This window comes from Leuciscus leuciscus (assembly GCF_965113295.1).
Source record: "Leuciscus leuciscus genome assembly, chromosome: 9".
NCBI classification, from domain to species: Eukaryota; Metazoa; Chordata; class Actinopteri; order Cypriniformes; family Leuciscidae; genus Leuciscus; species Leuciscus leuciscus.
Window position 1 is genome coordinate 18,415,574 of NC_138733.1, and position 21,827 is coordinate 18,437,400.

At 36.5% G+C, this 21,827-nt stretch overlaps 2 protein-coding genes across 5 annotated transcripts in view; one reads left to right on the plus strand and one right to left on the minus strand.

Moving 5' to 3' along the window:
* The window catches only part of sgsm2 (small G protein signaling modulator 2), a 55,074-nt gene extending 42,379 nt beyond the window's left edge, over positions 1 to 12,695 (plus strand). For all 3 annotated transcript variants that reach the window (XM_082178756.1, XM_082178757.1, XM_082178758.1), the window contains 12 exons: positions 1,662 to 1,821; positions 3,169 to 3,233; positions 3,340 to 3,485; positions 3,600 to 3,728; positions 4,581 to 4,763; positions 6,186 to 6,551; positions 6,646 to 6,770; positions 6,962 to 7,044; positions 7,250 to 7,359; positions 7,475 to 7,571; positions 7,670 to 7,837; positions 9,373 to 12,695. In XM_082178756.1, the coding sequence (XP_082034882.1) occupies positions 1,662 to 1,821; positions 3,169 to 3,233; positions 3,340 to 3,485; positions 3,600 to 3,728; positions 4,581 to 4,763; positions 6,186 to 6,551; positions 6,646 to 6,770; positions 6,962 to 7,044; positions 7,250 to 7,359; positions 7,475 to 7,571; positions 7,670 to 7,837; positions 9,373 to 9,461 (1,721 nt within the window). In that variant the 3' untranslated portion in view covers positions 9,462 to 12,695. The remainder of the gene's footprint in view (positions 1 to 1,661; positions 1,822 to 3,168; positions 3,234 to 3,339; positions 3,486 to 3,599; positions 3,729 to 4,580; positions 4,764 to 6,185; positions 6,552 to 6,645; positions 6,771 to 6,961; positions 7,045 to 7,249; positions 7,360 to 7,474; positions 7,572 to 7,669; positions 7,838 to 9,372) is intronic.
* Positions 12,696 to 15,055: 2,360 nt separating this feature from the next.
* The window catches only part of tpst1 (tyrosylprotein sulfotransferase 1), a 39,549-nt gene continuing 32,777 nt past the window's right edge, over positions 15,056 to 21,827 (minus strand). Inside the window, exons 4-6 of one of the 2 annotated variants that reach the window (XM_082178767.1) lie at positions 19,584 to 19,634; positions 17,770 to 17,836; positions 15,056 to 16,397 (exon numbers count right to left, since the gene is read on the minus strand). In XM_082178767.1, coding sequence (XP_082034893.1) covers positions 17,801 to 17,836; positions 19,584 to 19,634 — 87 coding nt within the window. In that variant the 3' untranslated portion in view covers positions 15,056 to 16,397; positions 17,770 to 17,800. The remainder of the gene's footprint in view (positions 16,398 to 17,769; positions 17,837 to 19,583; positions 19,635 to 21,827) is intronic. The other variant, XM_082178768.1, reaches the window with a different exon arrangement.

Sequence of the window (21,827 nt, forward strand, 5' to 3'; positions counted from 1 at the left end):
GGTTTGAGTTGTTGTCGTTGTCGTCGTTGTCGTTGTTGTTTTGATGTTCCTCCTGTGTTGAGCCGGTTTTCTGCAATGCTGTTCACTGTAATTCTTCACTAACTGCAGTCACCTTTCATTATATCAGTTAGGTCCTGTGGGGTTCTGGTGTAGTAGACACACGAATCGTTCTGTGAACGCGTCGCCCATTCGATCATAGCCTTATCAAAGTCCTATAGCTCACGTGAGACTTCTAGGGACACATATTGAATATGTGCTCTCCGTCCACTTTTGTTATTTTGGTTACAACCAGGGAAGTTACTGTGTATAGCAGGTCACCAGCTCCAACCTGAAGAATTAAGGTGAAGAGCATTTACGTTTACTATCGACTCTTTTGGTTCAGTTGGTTCACTATCACATTTTATACAACTACGCACAGTATACATTTCTCTTCTTTATTTGTCTTTATTTTTGTCATGGTTTAATCTGATGCATCCAGCATGGTAGGAATGGTTACTGTCTGTCCTTCTATATTCCTCTCCAAGCTCTACCAGTGCCTGGCTTGATTTGTGACACTGTGATTGATTGATCGATTGATTGGCAGGTCTCCTGGCATGGCATCCCCGCATCGTTTTACACCTTTTCCTTCTGTTCATTCATAGATGCATGTTTTTTTGATATCGTTATACTTCAGGTTTGCTTTGATTTCTTTATCTGTGTTTAAGGACATCTGGTTAATGCCATTTCTGACAGGAAGAAATATCTGTAAAGAAAAGTACATCTAAATTGGGGCTGTCAATTAAACATGTTAAATATTTAAGATAAAGCAAAATATGTCTATAAAGGGAATAAAGGGATATCATTATCGAGACAGAGATGCTGCCTTAAAAACGTAGTGCTCATGGCGTGAGATGCTGAAAAAAAAAAAAAAGTAAAAAAAACCCACTCAGACATAATGCAAGAACAAGTCTTGTGTAAACAGCCCCAACATATAATCAGAAAGACTTATGCCCAATGATATGAAAATAAACATTATATCGACACTTTTTATAATGTTTCTTAAAAACCTATTTGCTCATCTGCCACATTAATTTAATATCTTTAATGAATTATTTTGAATTAGGGGATGATTCCTCAATCGAAGTGAATATGTGAATAATTGCATTTATTTTGGTTTCATTAATCAATATATCATTAAATGAATTCATGTAATGAATATTTGATTGACAGCCCTAATCTAAATACCATCCAAAGTTTAAAAAATTGATAAATATATAAAACATTTAAATCAGATATATTTAAATGCAGTTTAGGATGCATTTAACTCTTCCTTAATTATCTCATGGTTGAGCTGAGGCCTGTAATTCAGTGAATCTGAGGCTTTTGAGCTGAATATGGTGTTTTATGGCCATTCTATTCCAGCTGTAAGAGCTTAATTTCTGGGATGTGAAGTGAATTCCCGTATGGCATCTTTCCACCGTACAACAGCTTCAAATTGTAGAGTAGCTCTGAGAGGAAAGAAAATATCTATTTTCAATGATTCTAGTATTATTAATACTAATATATCTTCAAATGCAGGTTACTAGAGCAGGTTTCATGGTTGCTTATTCATCTCTTATTTCCTGTCTCTCTTTCTCTTGCTCTGCCTCTTTTCTGTGTGTTCTGCTCCCACGCCCTTGTAGACCACGGGGACATGATGGAGATGCAGGGTTTTGGCGGCAGCCCGTTGTCATGGCAGCAGGGCGAGTACCCCAGTCATATGTCATCTTGTCTGTCCTGCTCCACTGGGGGCAGCAACGCTTCCGTCGAGCTTCCAGCGAGCTGCACCTGCATGCATGACCGGTGAGTGAGAGACCTTTTACACTTCTGGCCCTGGGGGTCATTTATTCCTGTGATGTCAAAGCTCAATTTTCAGCATCATTACTTCAGTCTTCATGGTCACATGATCCTTCAGAAATCATACTAATATGCTGATTTGGTGCTCAAAAAACATTATTGTTACAGTGTAATTATATATTTAAGTACTGAGTAATATTATGCAACTACATGTACTTACTATAGGGTTAGGGTAGGATTAGGATTTGGTTGAGGGTTAGTTGCATGTAATTATGCATAATTTACTGTTATTACTATGGTAAGTACATGTAACATATGTAACAAGGACACTGTAAAATAAAGTGTTACCAACATTTCTTAGTATTATCAATGTTGAAAACGGTTTCCACCATAAATATTAAGCTGCACAACTGTGAAACATTTTTGGAATAAAATGGCAGACAACTTTGTCTTGTTTAGCATTTTATGCATGTCAATTAATTTTTTCACACTTTATTTAATATGGCAATTTTTACTGGAAATGACACAATACAGTAAATTGACATTTTTCTTGGTTTTTCTTGGTTTCTTCACACGTCACATCTCATTTTTCATCTTAAGATTTTTACTGACACTTAGTGAAAACTATATTAGCGGTAATATTGTTGATTGTAATGAGAATGACAGGTAGTCAATTTGTGTAAAGATTGATATAAATCACACAGTAAAAATGTAATTGTTAGTATATTTCACTCTGTTATGGTTGTCAATAGATTTTCATATTTTAAGATAATATAAAATGAATACATAAACATCATTTGAAAAGTAGCAAAAACAAATGATGAAGGCATAATAAAAAATTCCAAGATTTAAAAATGCTAATGAGTGCATAATATATACAAAGTTCTGTCATGATACGCTAGATGGCGCAGGCGAATATGTCCTTAACTCGATCTGCTTGCAATTACATTATCTATAGGGCACAGCTGATTGGTTCCTGCCATTTCAGTAGTCAATGAGCTTGAATACTTTTTTAGCATTTGCCTTAGCATTGCAGCGCACTTTCAAAAACCCTACACCTTCCCCAGCTCCACCTGTATAGATCTGCTACAGGTAATTCATGTATATTGTACAGCAGCGTGTCGTATATGTATTGGCAGTTGCAAGTCCTGTACTTGCTCTATAGCAGCAGCATGTCTATTCCGCCAAGACCAAACATAGCAACATTTCCATTTCCATTACCATGCCAAACACTCAGAGGGTTGTCAAGACAGAAATACAGATTGTATTTTGGCTTGCATATATTTTTGCAAAAGCATCTGACTAGTCTTCCTGTATTGAAAGATGTAATGGATATTTTCCTTCTGTGTCTAGAATTCCACTGAAGATGCTGTGCCAAAATATGAAGAGACAGATTGTGTCTCGAGCGTTCTATGGCTGTAAGTCCAAAAGAATCTGTGGTATAATTCATATGAATTAGTATAATAAACCCTCAGCTGTGCATAAAGTGCTTTAATGCTCGTTTTGCCACTTTCCCGTTTGTAGGGCTGGCCTACTGTCGGCACCTGTCCACTGTGAGGACGCACCTTTCAGCACTGGTCAACCACAACATTGTCCCTCCAGACAAGCCCTGTGAAGCCTCTGGGGGGCTCAGCAAAGATGTGTGGAGTAAATATCAGAAAGATTGTAAGGTTAGCCTAGTACTCTTCAGCTCCAGTCACTAGAGGGTACTAGCGGTCAGTGTCACGTACCGTAGGTTGCCGTAGTCCCACTGTCTCCATCTGTCCCGTATTCTCTCTTGCCAGAATTATAAGGAGCTGGAGCTGCTGAGGTTGGTTTACTATGGAGGGGTGGAGCATGAGATCAGAAAGGAGGTGTGGCCGTTTCTGCTGGGACACTACAAGTTCGGGATGGACAAGAAAGACATGGCTCAGGTAAAGAAGTTCCTAAAACTTTGTAGTGTGTACATGGCTTTTGACCACCCTTGTGAAAAAGAAGTACACTTTGGAATACCTTCAAAAAGAGTCGGGTACAAAAGAATAAACATTCAGTGTGAGCTGGATGTCATGTTTGCAGTCACTTAATTGCATACATTTTTAATAGTAATTGTTAATTGCAATTTAATGTGAATGTATTATAGTTCACATTCAGTTCGATGATTTTTAGAGTGCTTTTTCTGGCTCACTTAAGTATGACTTAAGTACATCTTTATAATTAATTTCATAATTACTTGATTGTATATGAAGTATGGTAAAGTGTACTGCTGAGTGTACCGACAAGCATTTATTGTAAACTAAAATATAATTTCATGTCATTTCTGTTGAAACTTGTATGTCATTGCACATTTGTAATCATTAAGTTTAAGTTTAGTACATTTAACTTAAAATGTAATATCGAAAAACACACTACAGTTAAAAGTATAATCAAGTACTTTACATGTACTTTAGTATGTTACTAATTGTACTTTAGTCGACACGTCAAAATAAGTGTATTTCAAAGCATGACAAAAGATTATTAAAACAATTATTAATTTACTTTAAAGTAAAGCTTTTAAATTTGCCAGTATTACAAAGTGCACTTAAATGTACTTAAGTGAGTTAAGACACATAGACTTTAAGTCCTTTTATTTTTTATTATATTATCTGAAAATACAGTTGTATACTTTTAAGATCTGAAGTACACTACAAGTGCACATTCAAAACAATTAAGCACAATTCTTTTTCACAAGGGTAAATTGTACTGGTGTGATAAATGTCTTGTCTGATGTGCCCTTGTGTGTTTTGTAGATTGATGAGAAGATCACTGCAAGGTATCAGCAAGTGATGCGGGAGTGGAAGGCATGTGAGGTCATTGTGAAGCAGCGGGAGAAAGAGATGCAGACGGCCATCTTTGCTAAATTGTCATCAGGGAGCAGTATAGACAGCCACGTCCTCAGACTCATCCATAGGGACTCCACCATTAGCAACGAGGTCAGTCACAGGCTCTGTTTGAGCAAGAGAAGGCTAATGACTTATAAACTCTAGGTGCTTTCCAGTTGACAGGGTCCCTACACAGTGTTCACTGATCCCTATTCCCTGAGCATGGGATATCCTTTGAAATGGACTTGGCTGACAATAATCACTCATTTGGAACTCCCTACACCTTCATCAAAGAAAAGCAACAACGGGGTCGTGCAGTATATGAAATAACAAAAATATTGTAATTTACTTTACTTTCAAATTTAAAATCATATAATAGGCCTATACATATAAAAAACACACATTATGTATCTAATAAATATAATTAAAACATGTTTATTACATAGACTGCTTGTATTTAATTGACTATTACAGCTATTAAAATTGACTCAACAGATCTGAAGCTGTACTGTAACTGTCATTTAATATGAAAATAAATTTTGATTTGGTTAACTATGTATAAATGTGTTCTTAATCAATGGTCTTATTAATTGTAACCGTATCATCTTGTGCGCTGCATAGTAAACATTCCTGAGGTAAATAAAGTAAAAAATAAAATATGACCGTGCCTCAGCTGCTTCTCAACAATTTTAGAATAGAATAGAATATGCAAATGTAACATTCATCGCCATAACTATTCATAAATATTCTAGTTGGTATAATAACAACAAAATATTTATGAATACTCAAACGTGTACGTAAACTCCTCCATCGCAGAGCCGTTTAAATATTCTGCTTTTCAACAGCTCTGCTGGTGATGCGATGCACATTGACAGTTGGGTGATTTCACTCTCCACTTCCTGTGAAGTGTTGTAACGATGCTCCCTTATTCCCTATGCCGTTCTCAGTGCTCCCTTCGGATTACAATCTCACTTAAAATGGCGGAATACCCTGTGAAGTCCACTTCACTGTCCACTCATGGTTGAATGGAACACACTTTCTGTTTCAAAAGCGCTGCCTACATAGGCAGCATCCTAATGCTCATATAACTTCATAATTGAATGGTTTGGGACAGTATTACTATGCAGCACTTGTATACAGTAAATAAAATGGCGTTCCACCTCAACTTGCAATTGATTTCAATCTAGTTTGCCATTAGCATGTTGGCAAGCTAAGTGTTCAGTAAGCATAAACGTGTGGTACACACAAATATGAGGTAAAATAGTTTGTTTTTGATTACACATTTTGATACTTTTGAATATTGAATGAAATTTATATATATCGTGTAGTTTTAGCATGTTGCTAATCTAATGGTTCAGTACTTTTAATAAGCATAAACAAATGTGGCACACACAAATATTGGGTAAAATTGTGTTTTTGTTTCAATATGTTTGAGTATTGAATGAAATGTATGTTTATTTATCATCTAGGATTCTAAGAAGCATTGTGTAGCGTCGTCATATCCCATGCATCCCATCTCTACTCTCTCTTTAGGTATTCATGTCTGTGGATGAGCCTGATGCAGGCGGTCACGACACCTCATGTGAGGGAGGAAGTACTCCCACCTTAACCACTGTGGTCACCCCGGCCATGTTAGCCCCAGATGAGAGGCCTCTGGTGGAGTTTGACTCTCCAGACTCAGGCCTGCCCTCCTCCAGAAACTACTCCGTAGCCTCTGGACATTCCCAAATCATGTCCAGCATCGAAGACGGACAGAGCATGGAGGAGGACACTACACCCACTGGGGTAATGGAGGAGCAGGGTGGACGGGACTCTTTGAGTGAGGACAAACTCTGCAGTCAGCTGGACAAGCTCGCAACCACCACTGAGGGCTCTACACCATCTTTCTCCTCCTATACGGTACATGTCATGCAGATAATACGTTATAGATATTTCATAAATGTTGTCAATTGGTCAGATCTAGTTTTGAATCCAATGCTGTGCTTGTGAGCAGATTGAGCTGTTGGACACGGTGGCGCTGAACTTGCACAGAATAGACAAAGATGTCCAGCGCTGCGATCGCAACTACTATTACTTCACTACCAGCAACCTGGAGAAACTGCGCAACATCATGTGCAGGTCAGTAAAGGACAGTGTTGATCTCTGTGATCTGCTTTGTGTCTCTCTCAGAATAGCAGCTCATTGAATTTCAAATCAGTCAGTCTGTTAGATTAATTGAAACATAAATCATAGACTGTAACTAATTTTCTAAATCGGCTGAACTCGGTCTACCTCGGCCTCTCATGTCTTTGTCCCTGTTTTATGATCAGTTACGTGTGGGAACATTTGGAGATTGGCTATGTGCAAGGCATGTGTGACCTTCTAGCCCCTCTGATGGTCATTCTGGATGATGGTGAGTGAGACATAAATTTACAAGTCAATGACGTAAAACATCTGTCTATCGTGTTTATCATACAAGCAATTTTATGAAATTATGAAATATATTTATACTATTTTAAGTTCAAATTATATTTTTTCATAAAAATTTTAGGTTCAAATTATATATAAAATATAACATTGTTATAACCATATTCTCTTCTTTTTAACCCCCTCTAAAGAGTACTTGGCCTACAGCTGTTTCACTCAGCTGATGAAAAGGATGAGTCAGAATTTCCCTACCGGAGGAGCCATGGACACTCATTTCGCCAATATGAGGTCACTGATTCAGGTAACATGACACATGACCTTTCTCCCTCTTCCTGCCTGAGTCACGCTGTGATTTGTCTGTTCCTCTGATGCAATCTGTGACATTATGAGCTCTTAACTTGATGATTTTTCTTCAGATCCTTGACTCAGAGTTGTTTGAGCTCATGCATCAGAATGGAGATTACACCCATTTCTACTTCTGCTACCGCTGGTTCCTCCTGGACTTTAAAAGAGGTAGCGGCACTCAAATGGAGCCTGTATGTTATCAAACTCTGTGAAGATATTGTACCCTCATTGTTTAACTTGCTGTTTATTTTGTGCGTCTGTGTCAGAGCTTCTCTATGAGGATGTGTTTGCAGTATGGGAGGTTATCTGGGTCGCCCCTCGCATCTCCTCCAAGCACTTTGTCCTGTTCATTGCATTGGCCTTGGTGGAGGTGTACAGAGACATTATCCTAGACAACAACATGGACTTCACTGATATCATCAAGTTCTTTAATGGTGAGTGAACTGAACAGAGGACAGCTTTAAAGCTGAAGCGTGTCATTTGTGCGCCACTAGTATTGCTTAATGAAATTGCAAAAAATCAAACAGATTTTCCAAACACTTCCCCGTCATTCATTGATTAACTAAAATAGACTAACTAACTAACACAATTGGTGGAGCCAACTACATTCTGTGGAATCTTTCTCCATTGACGGCTAATCAAAATTAGTAGTGTGTTCTGACAAAATAAATGGTTTTGTTAACAACATACTCTACCATTTCAAAAGTTGGTGAGCAAAAAGTCTCTTATGCTCACCAAGACTGCATTTAATCCAAAATACAGTAAAAACAACAATATTGTGAAACATTACTACAAAAAAAAAAAAAACTATTTTCTATTTGAATATATTTTAAAGTGTAATTTATGGGCAAGCCGAATTTTCAGCATCATTACTCATTCACATGATCCTTCAGAAATCATTCTAATATGCTGATTTGATGCTCAAGAAACATTTCTTATTATTATCAATGTTCAAAGGGGTGGTATAAATGCCCCTTTTTGTCAGGGTTGTCCCCAGAGTGTGTATGTGAAGTTTTTGCTCAAAATACCCCAAAGATATTTTTTTATAGCATGTTAAAATTGTCCCTTTTTGAGGGTCAGTAAAAACGTGCCGTTTCGTGTGTCTCTTTAAATGCAAATGAGCTGCTGCTCCCGGCACAGAGGGCGGAGCTTCAACAGCTTGTGTGTTAGCAGCTCCAATTACCTCACGCAGACAAGCACTAAAATCCCAGAAACTGTTCTGCCTTTTATATTTAAACTGGAGTCGGACAATGATGGAGAGACTCAAGAAGAAGTGACAACGTAGAATGCAACAGGACGTTTCTGAATGGTTAGTTGATGAATTTATGTTGCTGATGTGGAATTAACTATCTTTAATTAGCATATTCTGTCATGATAATCTATAAAATCGCTTGTGTGGGAACTGTTGTAAGATGCCTACAGAATGACATGCTATTGCATTTGTTACGTACTGTATTGCATGTGAAAAGACGGATGCGACAGCTTGAGCAGACTCACAAATGTGCTCTACTACAACAACTCTTCCTCTTCTCAACATGGACTGTGTTCCCGGGGGCAGGGTTTATGTAAATTTTAGGGTTAGTGATGTCACTAACCCGGAAGGAATGTCGTGTAGTCCCTACCAGCCGTATGTTGTAATCCTTAAAAATATATATTTTTAAAAGCAAATAATCTTCCTTTGCTTTGAACTTTGAGCGTTGTGACTTTGCAGATGAGTTTATGCTCAAACAGCAACATTACACACTTTTTTTCAGGATTCATGATGAATAGAAATTCATTCAAATTTATTTTAAAATATTGTACCTTTAACATAAAAAAAAAAAAGAGTATAACATCAAAAAAGAGACACAATTCAACTTAAAAATATGATGGCACAACAGAGTGAAATGTGAAATGTGCAATGTGATATAAGCAATGTGAAAATGTCACTCTTCTGAATCACTGTACTCTTTGTGTTCCTCTCTAACAGAGATGGCCGAGCGCCACGACGTGCAGCACATCCTCCGAATAGCGCGGGAGCTGGTACACAAGGTTCAGACCCTTATCGAGAACAAGTGAGAACAAGAGTAGGCTGCTGCCCACCTCGCCGAATCTCCTTCTCTCCTTCCCAACAGCCCAAGGCTTGAGACTGCCCGGGATCTGCCTCGACGTCTTGACTCTTTATATCGTTTGCCTGCCACAGAATGCCGTTGTGTCAGACCCTGGCGTTGTCTGCATGCTCGTGGTGTTTGAGCACACTGTGACTGAGGTTTTTTCTTTTCCATTTCTTGCTCCAGCACACGCCGCACCAATCAGGTCCTTTTAGATCTGCTTTTGTAAGACATGAGAAGCCTCGTAAAGGGGTCACAACCGTTTCCCTTCCCTAACGGCCGACAAATGTTATTATTCCACTCTTAATGGATCAACGATATTGTCTGCCTCGAATAAAACATGCCGTTGGACAGTTTAGCTGAGCACAGTTTTTAATCCTCAAACAAGGCTGCGTTAGCTCCCTTAATAACTAAGCCACGAAAAAGTTGTCCAAACAGTGTGTGACCAAAAGGACTGTGCCAATAACCTTGTACTAGTATTCATTGTTTAGCGTCTTTATTGCCCCTTTTCTTCTGTACGATTCGTTGATGGTGATGACGACGATGATCTCGGAATAAAAGTAGTTGACATTGCCTTTGTAACACGTTTCACGACCTGTGTCCATACTTTTGCACTTTGAATCTGTCGCTCTGTGACACCTGTGATGCTCCTCTATGACAGGAAGTGAAGGGGCTGAGGTGCTCACCACACTTCCCTCAGTGTCCTAAAGTCTGGAAAGGGTCCAGACTCTTCCACGGGTCAGCAAACTACTTCCGCATGATGGAAAGAGTGTGACGAGACTAATAAGTCTTTAGCGTGTCCCATTTTAGATGCTGGTTGTCTTTATCTACTACCTACATGCTTTGTTCACTCTACACTTACTGTACACTACTGTTTAAAAGTTTGGGGTCAATACGATTTTATTTATTTTTTTAAGTTAGTACTTTTATTCTGAAAGGACACATTAAATTGGTCAAAAGTGACAGTAAATGTATTTACAATGTTACAAAATTTCGGTTACACTTTATTTTAAGGTGTCATTGTTACAGTGTAATTATATATTTAAGTACTTTGTAATATTAAGCTACTACATGTAATTACTATAGGGTTAGGGTAGGATTAGGATTTGGTTGAGAGTTAGTTGCATGTAATTATGCATAATTTACTGTTATTACTATGGTAAGTACATGTAACATTATGTAACAAGGACACTGTAAAATAAAGTGTAACCAAAATTTCAAATAAGTGCTGTTCTATTCATCAGAAGCACAACTTTTTTAACACTGATGATAATAACAAGAAGACAGAGATATGCGAATGTCCTCAATCGCAGCACCTTGGCACCAGTGGTACCAGTTTTCAAGTCAATTGGACTGACTGTTGTGTAGCTATAGCTGTTTTCATGTTTTTGTCATTTTATAGCACCACCAAGTGGCCAGTCGCCGCGTCTTTTTTCACGTGATCACAGACTAAGCCCATACATAGGTGTACCGAGTTTGGTGAAATTATCTCATTCCGTTCAAGAGGGATAGCTGCTTTAGTAAAAGTGGCCACGCCCACTTCGACCATTTTGGTGTCCCGTCATGGACGTAAATCATTTTTTATGTTGTTTTTGTAACTATTGACAATCAGACTCTTTCTGCGAGAGAATCTTTCTGCACTGGTTTGGTTCCGATTGGGCGAAAAAACAAAGGTCTAGTTCGCAAAAGTAGTTTTCCGAAAAATCCAAAATGTCCGAAAATTTTGCCATGACGGGTGACTCCGAATCTGAGATGTGGATTCCAAGCCAAGGATTCCACTGATATAAGACACTTGAGCCTGCCTGGTTTAGAAGTTATGAGCTATTACGTATTTTTTATCACTGTAGCGCCACCATCAGGCCGATTGGGGCGAGTCTTGGTGACGTTCTACACAGGGAGGTTATTATCATCCCACAAATTTTCAGATCTCTATGACTTACAGTTTGGTCTGTCCGGTCACTTTTAAGGGAGAATGCTGATCCTTGGAAATTCTAACAATTACAAATACAAAGATCTTACCAACCCCAAACTATTAAACAGAAGTTAACATAAATCATGTCCCTATTTTCACATCCAATCTTTACAACTGATTATCATGTCCCGAATCATGAAAAACAACTACTTGAATAAATCTGATCAGACTGTTCAAACTGAAATTCACGTCCATACTGTCTTCCCCATTTTCCAACTATTTGATGCCTAAGGCTGTTCAGAATGGATTACTAGCTACTAGATTACACTTCATACAGTAATACTGCCTACTATTTGTTCATGAATAGTATATAGTGCAGTGTATTTTGGAAATAGTTATTTATAGTTAAACATTTCCACTTTTGGCATGCTGATCAAATTAATCAATTATATCATATTGGAAATGGATGGTTAAATATACTGCACATTTGGTCGTCAGGGTATTTCACGCACATGGACAATTCACACATTGTGCATAGTATGCATGCTTTATACTACAGAAGTAGTAGTATGGTAAAATGCTATTCTGAACAGCCTAAATCAGTCCCAGTCCAAAGCAACAGCTGACAGAGATTATGGGAGAAGAGTTCTTATGATGTGACTATTGGTCACTGCCTCACATCTCGCCAATTATGAAAGGTTTACTTCTGACAGGAGCTCATGTACCAAAGTCTCTAAAACATCATCATCCTTGTCATACACACGTGCAATGTTAAACCATAACTCAGACTGTTGATAGGTGCATAAAAGGCAAATCATTTCTTTTTATTTCTACTGTGAAACATTTATTATCCTCCTTTCCATGTGTATTATTGCACTGTAAATAAAGAAAAAGCCCTGGATTTCTATGAGGACACTACTGTCAGCTGTATTTCAGACTCTATTTTTTACTTCAGTTTAGAGACTAACCTGGAGAGCTGTACAATTTGAATGTGGGAAACCTTTGTTACTTGTTGACTGTTATGTCCCTTATCAACATCGTGCACTGGTTTCTAATCGTTTAAAAAATATATATATATGTACATTTTTGTTTGGATGCCAACATCAGAATGAAGTATGTATTGTAACAGATGTATCATTAATCTTGAATGTACATGTATTATGACAAAAAGTTGTTCCTTCCAATTAAAACATTTTCATATGCAGAAAAACTGTCGCTTTTAAATTCTGAAGTTCAAACAGTAACTGATAACATAATCTGGATGACGTAATCAGATTCCAGAAATTAAGTACTTGTAATTTATTATAACAGTAACTGATAACATAATCTGGATGACGTAATCAGATTCCAGAAATTAAGTACTTGTAATTTATTATAACAGTAACTGATAACATAATCTGGATGACGTAATCAGATTCCAGAAATTAAGTACTTGTAATTTATTATATTACATACTCGTAATCAGATTATGATTACATGTTATTCTCATTCTCATTCATTATTTGATTTATCACTGTTATTTTCATTGTATATGCTTCCCCTGAGCTTTATCAGAAGTACAGCATATCTTATCACTGTTATGCCGATGATTCCCAATTTTATTTCCCAGTGAGTATAGACAAAAATTGCTCATATGAGAATGCCTTAAATTGTTTTAAAGATATCAAACATCGGCTGGCTAATAATTTTTTACAATTAAATGAGAACAAAACTGAAGTCTTGATCTTTAGGTTCCACCTTGTCCAGTTTACCTGGCCTAGCCGTCCAGTTAGGCCCGTTATCGTTGAACGTACAAGATCATGTGAGGAACCTTGGAGTGATTATTGACTCATCTCTACTTTTCAATAAGCAGATCAGTGCTGTTGTAAAGAGTAGGTTTTGCCATCTGAGATCAATTGCTAAAATAAAAACTTTCCTATCCCATTCTGACTTGGAAATTGTGATCCACTCATTTATTTCATCTATTGCAACCCATTGTCTGCCCCAAACTGCATTATCTCATCTACAACTCATGCTTCTGCCAGGCTAACAGGATTAAGAAAAAGGGATCATATTTCCCCAGTTTTGGGGAAATCTCTACACTGGCTCCCAGTGAAATTCAGGGTGGATTTAAAAACGTTGACTTTTGTTTACAAGGCACTGTTTGGTCTCGCACCCAAATATATTAGTGACCTTTTAAACCCTTACTCCCCAACTAGAGCACTCAGGTCTTCTGACCAATCGCTATTGACGGTTCCTCGTTGCCGTTATAAATCTAAGGGTGACCGTGCCTTTTCGGTGAAGGGTCCGAAATTATGGAACAGTCTTCCTTTCCATGTGAGGTCATCTTCATCGCTAGCCATTTTTAAGTCTTCTTTAAAAACATATCTGTTTTCTTTAGCTTTTGAATAGATCATGAAATGGGTTTTTGAAGCTGATAGAATGTATGATGTTGTATTTAAATGTGTTTATTTATTCTTGCTTGATCTGTAAAGCACTTTGGGTCAACTTCTGTGGTTTTTAAATGTGCTGTAAAAATAAAGGTTGACTTGACTTGACATTTAACCATTACTGTGTTTAGGTTTTTGTCTTTCAAACACATTAAAATGTACAAATTCACTTCATTTCATATTTACATGCAATGCAGGGATTCCCCAACTTTTTTTGTCAGCTGAACCTCTTTGACCAAATATATTTTCTTGATGTAAACCCTTGGATTTTAAGTTAATAAGTTAGGTCAATTACAATAAAAAAAATAATAAAAATGTTGTAGAAAACAAAGAATGGAATATATTTTCTCTTTGTATTTTTGTCAATATGGTACAAGATTATCCTATTCAAATCAATGGGATAAACGGGTTAGGTAAAAGTAATCTAATTAAAAAGTAATCAGATTATATTACCTTAAATGTGTAATGTAATGGATTACATTTCTAACTACAATTTTTGTCATGTAATTTGGATTCAGTAACTGAATCATTAATATATTACATACCGTTGAAAAGTTTGGGGTCAGTAGGCCTAATAAAAATAAAAAAATAATAAAAATGTAGTTTCAATTCAATTTATGCATTAAATTGATCAGAAGTTACAAAGTTTCTCACGAAGTTATGTCGAACTTTCTATTCTTCAAAGAATCCTGAAAAAATTTACATTTTTCCACAAAAATATAAAGCATCACACCATTGATAAGAAATATTTCTTGAGCAGCAAATCAGTATTAGAATGATCTCTGAAGGATCATGTGACACTGAAGACTGGAGTAATGATGTTTAGCTAAACTCAGCTTTGCATCACAGGAATAAATGACATTTTAAAATATATTAAAATGGAAAGAAGTTATTTTAAACTAGTGATGGGTAACCAATGCTTTCTGAAGCGTTTGAGGCTTTCATCAAATTGTGCCGACAAATGGTTTATGACTCGAAGCTTTTAACACAATGCGCGTTAGCGACATCTGGTGGTCAGACTTGTTTTCTCCACCATAAATCACGGCAGAGCAGAAACAGCACGTGGACTTCGGAAGTCCGTGACACACAAGAGTGGAATCAATCTGGGATCAATACTATCTAATATCTGATCGAAATTATGTCAATGAGACCACAACTCGTGTCATGTGCAGCCTGGTCAACGGATTCACATATTGATTAATAATATAAAATATACAAATATGTGATCATAATTAGTAGGCTAAAAAACATTTTTTTTTTTTACACAATTTATGTTATAGGGAAGTAATGTGTTAAATCATTTAAATAAATAAAGCCTCCTCGATAATCATTTCCCTTTTTGATGCATCAGCTGAGGTCGGAAACCGCAATTTTTTTCAAACCAGCTGTTCCGACCTTGCGAATCGCTGCATGACGTTCGAAGCTTCAAACGTCATCAATCACGTGGTATTGTCATTTCGATACAAGCATCGGTAGTGTGTGATACAATATCATAATAGTCTAAGGGTGCCATGACTATAAACTGTAATCATATTTCACAATATTACTGTATTTTTGATCAAATAAATGCAGCCTGGTTGAGCATTAGAGACTTCACAAACATTTTAAACAGTATTGTACAGTACAGTATTGTGTAAATGAAAGAAGGGAAGAGCATGTGTGCAGTGTATCAAAGTAACCACTAGAGGGAGCCATACATATGACTTCTACCACATTATACTTTCACAGAGACTGTAAGTGAAAACCTTGTTTCCTGCTGCTAATACAAGAATCTGACTATTGTCAGCAAATTGGCTGCCAACAGCGCTTAGGGATTTATTTCATTGAAAGAAATAAAAGAGTACATAATTATGATTTACACGTACAAAAATAACAATCGTAAAAACAACATCACCGATGTGCGTTTCTCTGCCAATGGAGAAAATGTCAATGAGCCTCTTCCGTTCAACACTGGCAGCTCATTTATTACAGCTCTTCTCAAAGTACATAAGGTCACTCCAATGCAAATGCAGAGAACAAAATGCATGTCTATCTCTACACAAGACTGAATTCTTGCACATCATTCAGTACCCAAGGAATTGCACATTACGAAGGCATGAAAATAAAAACCAACATTAAAATTGCGTCTTCTAAAGCCAAAGCTCCTCCATAAATATTTCCTTGCTGCTAATTAAATCCACTGTATTTTCTTATAACAGAATCACAGGTTTATGAAGCCAGGAAAATTAACGGAAATTAAAAGAGTAGTGTGGAAAAACAGAAAAGAAGAAAACACAAAATTCAGAACAGCAATGACATTCTTAGGCCACAATTGTTACAGTACAACATCAAAGGCCAAAACTGTCCTACAAAGAGTGTTCTGAGTCCACAGGCCTGTGTGTGTGTGTGTGTGTGTGTGTGTGTGTGTGTGTGTGTGTGTGTGTGTGTGTGTGTGTGTGTGTGTGTGTGTGTGTGTGTGTATGTATATGTGTGTGTGTGTAAGTGTTTCCATGCATGGAGGTCCCAGCATAGCGGGGGTGACGCAAGTCCATCATGGTCCCACGGCATCTGCTTCTACTCAGCCCTGAAACACAGCAAGAGCCCGTCAGCGGAGTAAAAGGCCAACTGTGTTTAGCACAGTGCGCTACGTCACTACATCACCAGTCACTGCTGACATCAGAGGCCTGAGCCGCCATGATTTACTACACAACTGATCAAATTAACAGAATACTGTCACATTATTCTTTTATTCCACAAATCAATTACCACAAGCCGAATAAATGTTTGGCTTTTGTTAATCAGAATATTTACATGTCTATTCATTACTTTTCATTTTAAAACTTTAATGGTAATGGGAAATTTAAAGCAAATTTTTTTTTTGTTAATTAAAACAAATGTCTGATTTTCTGTCTTCTGTTCAACATAATTATGCTGTGGAATTATTTGATATTTCTGGCATATTTAAAGGGGAGACAGAGGTTCATTCTACGGGGAAATAAATCAGTGATACTTTTTTTACAGAAAAAATATTGTGCTTGGCACAAAGAATACTAAAATAACAATAATATTATTTATTGTTGTTTTGTATCTAATTGTTTATAAAAAACAATTAAATAGATAATAATAATAACAACTGTTATTAATAACAAATTCTTATTATAAATAATTAAATAGATAAAATGTATTATTATTAAAACAAATGGATAATTTATTACGTTATTTGTTTTCAATAATTATAATAACAAATTATGTTGTATTTAAAAGTATAATATTAATATAATAATAGTAATAACAATATAGTATCGAATTATTTATATATTATTAAATAATAATAATAATTATTATTATTATTATTATTGTTAATTGTTTTCAGTAAGAACAACCTATTAAATTGTTTATAATAATAATAATAATAAACTATTTATTCAATTGTTTATAATAATAATAATAATAATAATAAGAATACATTTTGTTATATATTTAATAGTGTATAATAATATATTAATATAATAATAATGAAAAAATCTATATTGTTTTGCATCTATTTATGAAAAATTAAATGCATAATAATAAATGTATTAATAATACAGTCTAATAATAATAATAATAATTATTATTATTATTATTAGACTGTATTATTAATACATTTATTATTATAAATAAATAATATTATTATAAATAATTAAATGGATTATAATACAAATAATAGCAATAAATTATCCATTTATTTGTTTGAATAATAAAAAGAATACATTTTATTATATTTATTTAATAGTATACAATATATTTATATAATAATAGTAACAGCAACAGCAACAAAGCAAAACAAATATTCATTCTTCTAGCAGAAATGGCAGTTTTAACACACATACAGTCAATCTCAAAAGGCATGTTAATAATGCAAAAAACTATGATCCAAAGAGGAATAAAAGTGTTCAGAGTAGAAAATAACTCACTTCTATTGAAAAAAGCTCTTGTCTTCTCCTCCTAACTTGGGTTTGGCTTTTCTGGAGACTTCTGAAGCTGTTATAAGACAAACATCTGTTACACATGTGTGGACACAATGCTGTACAGTATAATGTGTGAATGAACAGTTTCAGTGTATTGTACCGTTCTGAGCAATCATGTTAGTGCACTTCACAATATAGTTTTCATTTCCTATTTAGATCATTTTATATACAGGAGGAGCAGATCTGATGAGAGTGTATGTGATATGATATTCATTTGTGAATATGATTCATATTCATTAACCAAAGATTTTGAATTACAGCAACCTCCGTCCCTCTTGAACTTCTCAACACCATCTAATCCAGGGGTTTTCTTTTCTTTTTTTCCTTCTTTTTTTGATGCCAAGGACCCCAAAATATGATTATCTTCTTGCAAGGGAGCCCAAACTATAAAGGCAGCTAAATATTAACTATAAATATTAAAGAAAAATATTAAACATAATACAGAGACAGCATTTTGTTTGCTAAATAAAATCATTGGTTTTTATATTATCACTAAACTAAATCCCAAATAAAAAAATAAAATATTGAAGGCACAGTATGTAAGTTTCGCCGCCAAAGGTCACTTTTTTAGAACAAAGTTCTTGATGACGCTGTGAATGAGCGTGGAATCATGGGAGTTGCCGTCTTCATCTCCAAAGTAAAGTCAAAACAATCATACTAAATATATTTGAGTGTGTTTAAAGTTGTTATTACTATGTGCGTTCGCTCGGTGGCTGCTAAGAGACAATTGTTGAGATCGATATTAGAATATCATATTAATAAAAGCTGGATGACTTGTGTTGCTAAATGGCATGCAGTTCATTTTAAAATATATTGTATAGTGGAGAAAATGCTGTATTACTGTTACTACAAATAAAGCTGTTTCTCGTTATGCTATGTTTGCTACTTGACAAAATAGTGTTGTCTCCGAGGCATGGCACAAACATGGTACTCGCCGTAAATCCAGAAAACAAGAGATTCAAACAGTAAGACTAACCGTGTTGAGCTTTATAACAATTAGTTTTCTGTCTATAAAGGTTGAAAACAGTTGCTCACCAGTCTAATAAAACGCATAATATATTAAAGTGTCTTTGGTGTTTCCATGGTAGGCAATGCAATGGCATGGGCCGTTAAAATGGCTGATTTCTCTGGATTTAAACATTGTTAAACTTTGGGGATAATGCAAGTACACAAGGCAACAAAATAAATAACATTCTTGTAGTGTTTTTTGGATATAAAAAAAACAACAAAAAAAAACTTACATATTGTGCCTTTAACTAAAAAAAACAAAAAAACAACTCTGAGTACTACCTTAATGGCACTGCAAATCTAACAGGATTTGTTTGTTTTTCTATACAATTTTTGCTTATATTTTGAGCTCAAAAATATTGCTAAATGCAAAATCGTTCCCATCATCTGTCCAAGAGGGGGCGGTATAAGCCTACTATCTAGAAAGCAGAACTATGCACACAAAATGAGGCCACACACATTTCTAGCAGCTAATGTGATCAGATCAAAAAAATTAAACCATGAGATCAGAGGAGCGCAGGCTGGAGGAGATCAAGACACCTTATTAACCACCATTATGATCAGAAATTACGTGAAGAGAAAAGAATCAGAGTGAGTGGAAGCAGATGGGAAGTGAAGATCTCTAATGACCACCATTTTATTTACTAGTGGTGGGCATACTGTAACAAACAAAAAAGGAAGAAGAAAATCAATAAATAAAAAAAAGAAGCCATTTATGAAGAGCTTAAGGACAGGCCGAATATCTACCATACCTGTGTCTGTTCTTTAAGAAAATCAGGTAGCTGAAATTCACCCTTAAAGACCTGGAAAAACAGAGAGCTGATTTTAGAGGCTGTCACACTGTGCAAACACAGGATCTACAGTCTTTCCACAAAGAGAACTGCTCATTCATTACACAGTTCAAACTTCAAAATCTTTTTTTTTTTTTCTGTTTTTATTTCTCTACCTGAAGTTATTTTAATCTCTAAAAACATCCTTCTGAACAGCATCAATACAAACGGTTTTATATGCCTCCAGAAAGCAGTAATGGCCAAATGAAAAGTCTGGCGCTGAACGGATAACAGAGTCCTCTTATGTGAAACGCTCTCTCGCGCCGCTAGGAGGATATTGTGTGTCAATTCCCAGGGTGTCTAACTTCACAAAATTCACAAGCTCTATCCAGGGATGAAAGAAAGAGTGAAAGACTGTGAGAGAATGAAAGAGAGCCAGACTGAATGCTGGTGTGAGAAGCAGCCAGTGTGTCTGCTGCAGAGAGGACGACAATCTCCAATTAAGACACGTCCAGCTGATCTCATTTCCTGGCTTTAGATTCTAAGCTGAGGAAATTGGGAATGAGGAGCACAGAGAATCGTGCAAGTGTTTGGGGTGCCACAGGAAAGAAGCGCAGACCTGACAGGAAGCTAGACAACTTGGCGATGGAGCCGTGATCCGAAAACACTTTCCGCTGCGGGTCAGTTATTGCAGCTCTATGAAGGGGTTTTTCTTATAAACAACCCATTTCATTTGTGCAGGAGACAAAAACTACATGCATGAGAGGCAAAGATCCTAAAAAGTGATCAAGTCCTTTCTTGCTTTTCCTCATACATAAAAAGATAGAACGATAGAAAGAAAGATAGAGACAGAACAATAGAACAAAAGATAGAGAGAACAATAATGATAGATAGAACGATACATAGACAGAATGGTACATAAAACAATAGATTGAAGGACCAAACAATAGAACGATAGTTAGAAGGATGAAAGACAGAAACATAGAACCAAACGATAGAACGAAAGATAGACAGAAGGACCAAATGACAGATAGAAAGACAGATAGAAGGACCGAACGATAGAACGAAAGTTACATAGAAGGAACGGACAAACTTATATATATATATAAGTTTGTTCGTTCCTTCTATGTAACTTTCGTAATATACATATACATATACACTCACCTAAAGGATTATTAGGAACACCTGTTCAATTTCTCATTAATGCAATTATCTAATCAACCAATCACATGGCTGTTGCTTCAATGTCTTTAGGGGTGTGGTCCTGGTCAAGACAATCCCCTGAACTCCAAACTGAATGTCAGAATGGGAAAGAAAGGTGATTTAAGCAATTTTGAGCGTGGCATGGTTGTTGGTGCCAGACGGGCCGGTCTGAGTATTTCACAATCTGCTCAGTTACTGGGATTTTCACGCACAACCATTTCTAGGGTTTACAAAGAATGGCGTGAAAAGGGAAAAGCATCCAGTATTGCGGCAGTCCTGTGGGCGAAAATGCCTTGTTGATGCTAGAGGTCAGAGGAGAATGGGCCGACTGATTCAAGCTGATAGAAGAGCAACTTTGACTGAAATAACCACTCGTTACAACCGAGGTATGCAGCAAAGCATTTGTGAAGCCACAACACGCACAACCTTGAGGCGGATGGGCTACAACAGCAGAAGACCCCACCGGGTACTACTCATCTCCACTACAAATAGGAAAAAAAGGCTACAATTTGCACAAGCTCACCAAAATTGGACAGTTGAAGACTGGAAAAATTTTGCCTGGTCTGATGAGTCTCGATTTCTTTTGAGACATTCAGATGGTAGAGTCAGAATTTGGCGTAAACAGAATGAGAACATGGATCCATCATGCCTTGTTACCACTGTGCAGGCTGGTGGTGATGGTGTAATGTTGTGGGGGATGTTTTCTTGGCACACTTTAGGCCCCTTAGTGCCAATTGGGCATCGTTTAAATGCCACAGCCTACCTGAGCATTGTTTCTGACCATGTCCATCCCTTTATGACCACCATGTACCCATCCTCTGATGGCTACTTCCAGCAGGATAATGCAACATGTCACAAAGCTTGAATCGTTTCAAATTGGTTTCTTGAACATGACAATGAGTTCACTGTACTAAAATGGCCCCCACAGTCACCAGATCTCAACCCAATAGAGCATCTTTGGGATGTGGTGGAACGGGAGCTTCGTGCCCTGGATGTGCATCCCACAAATCTCCATCAACTGCA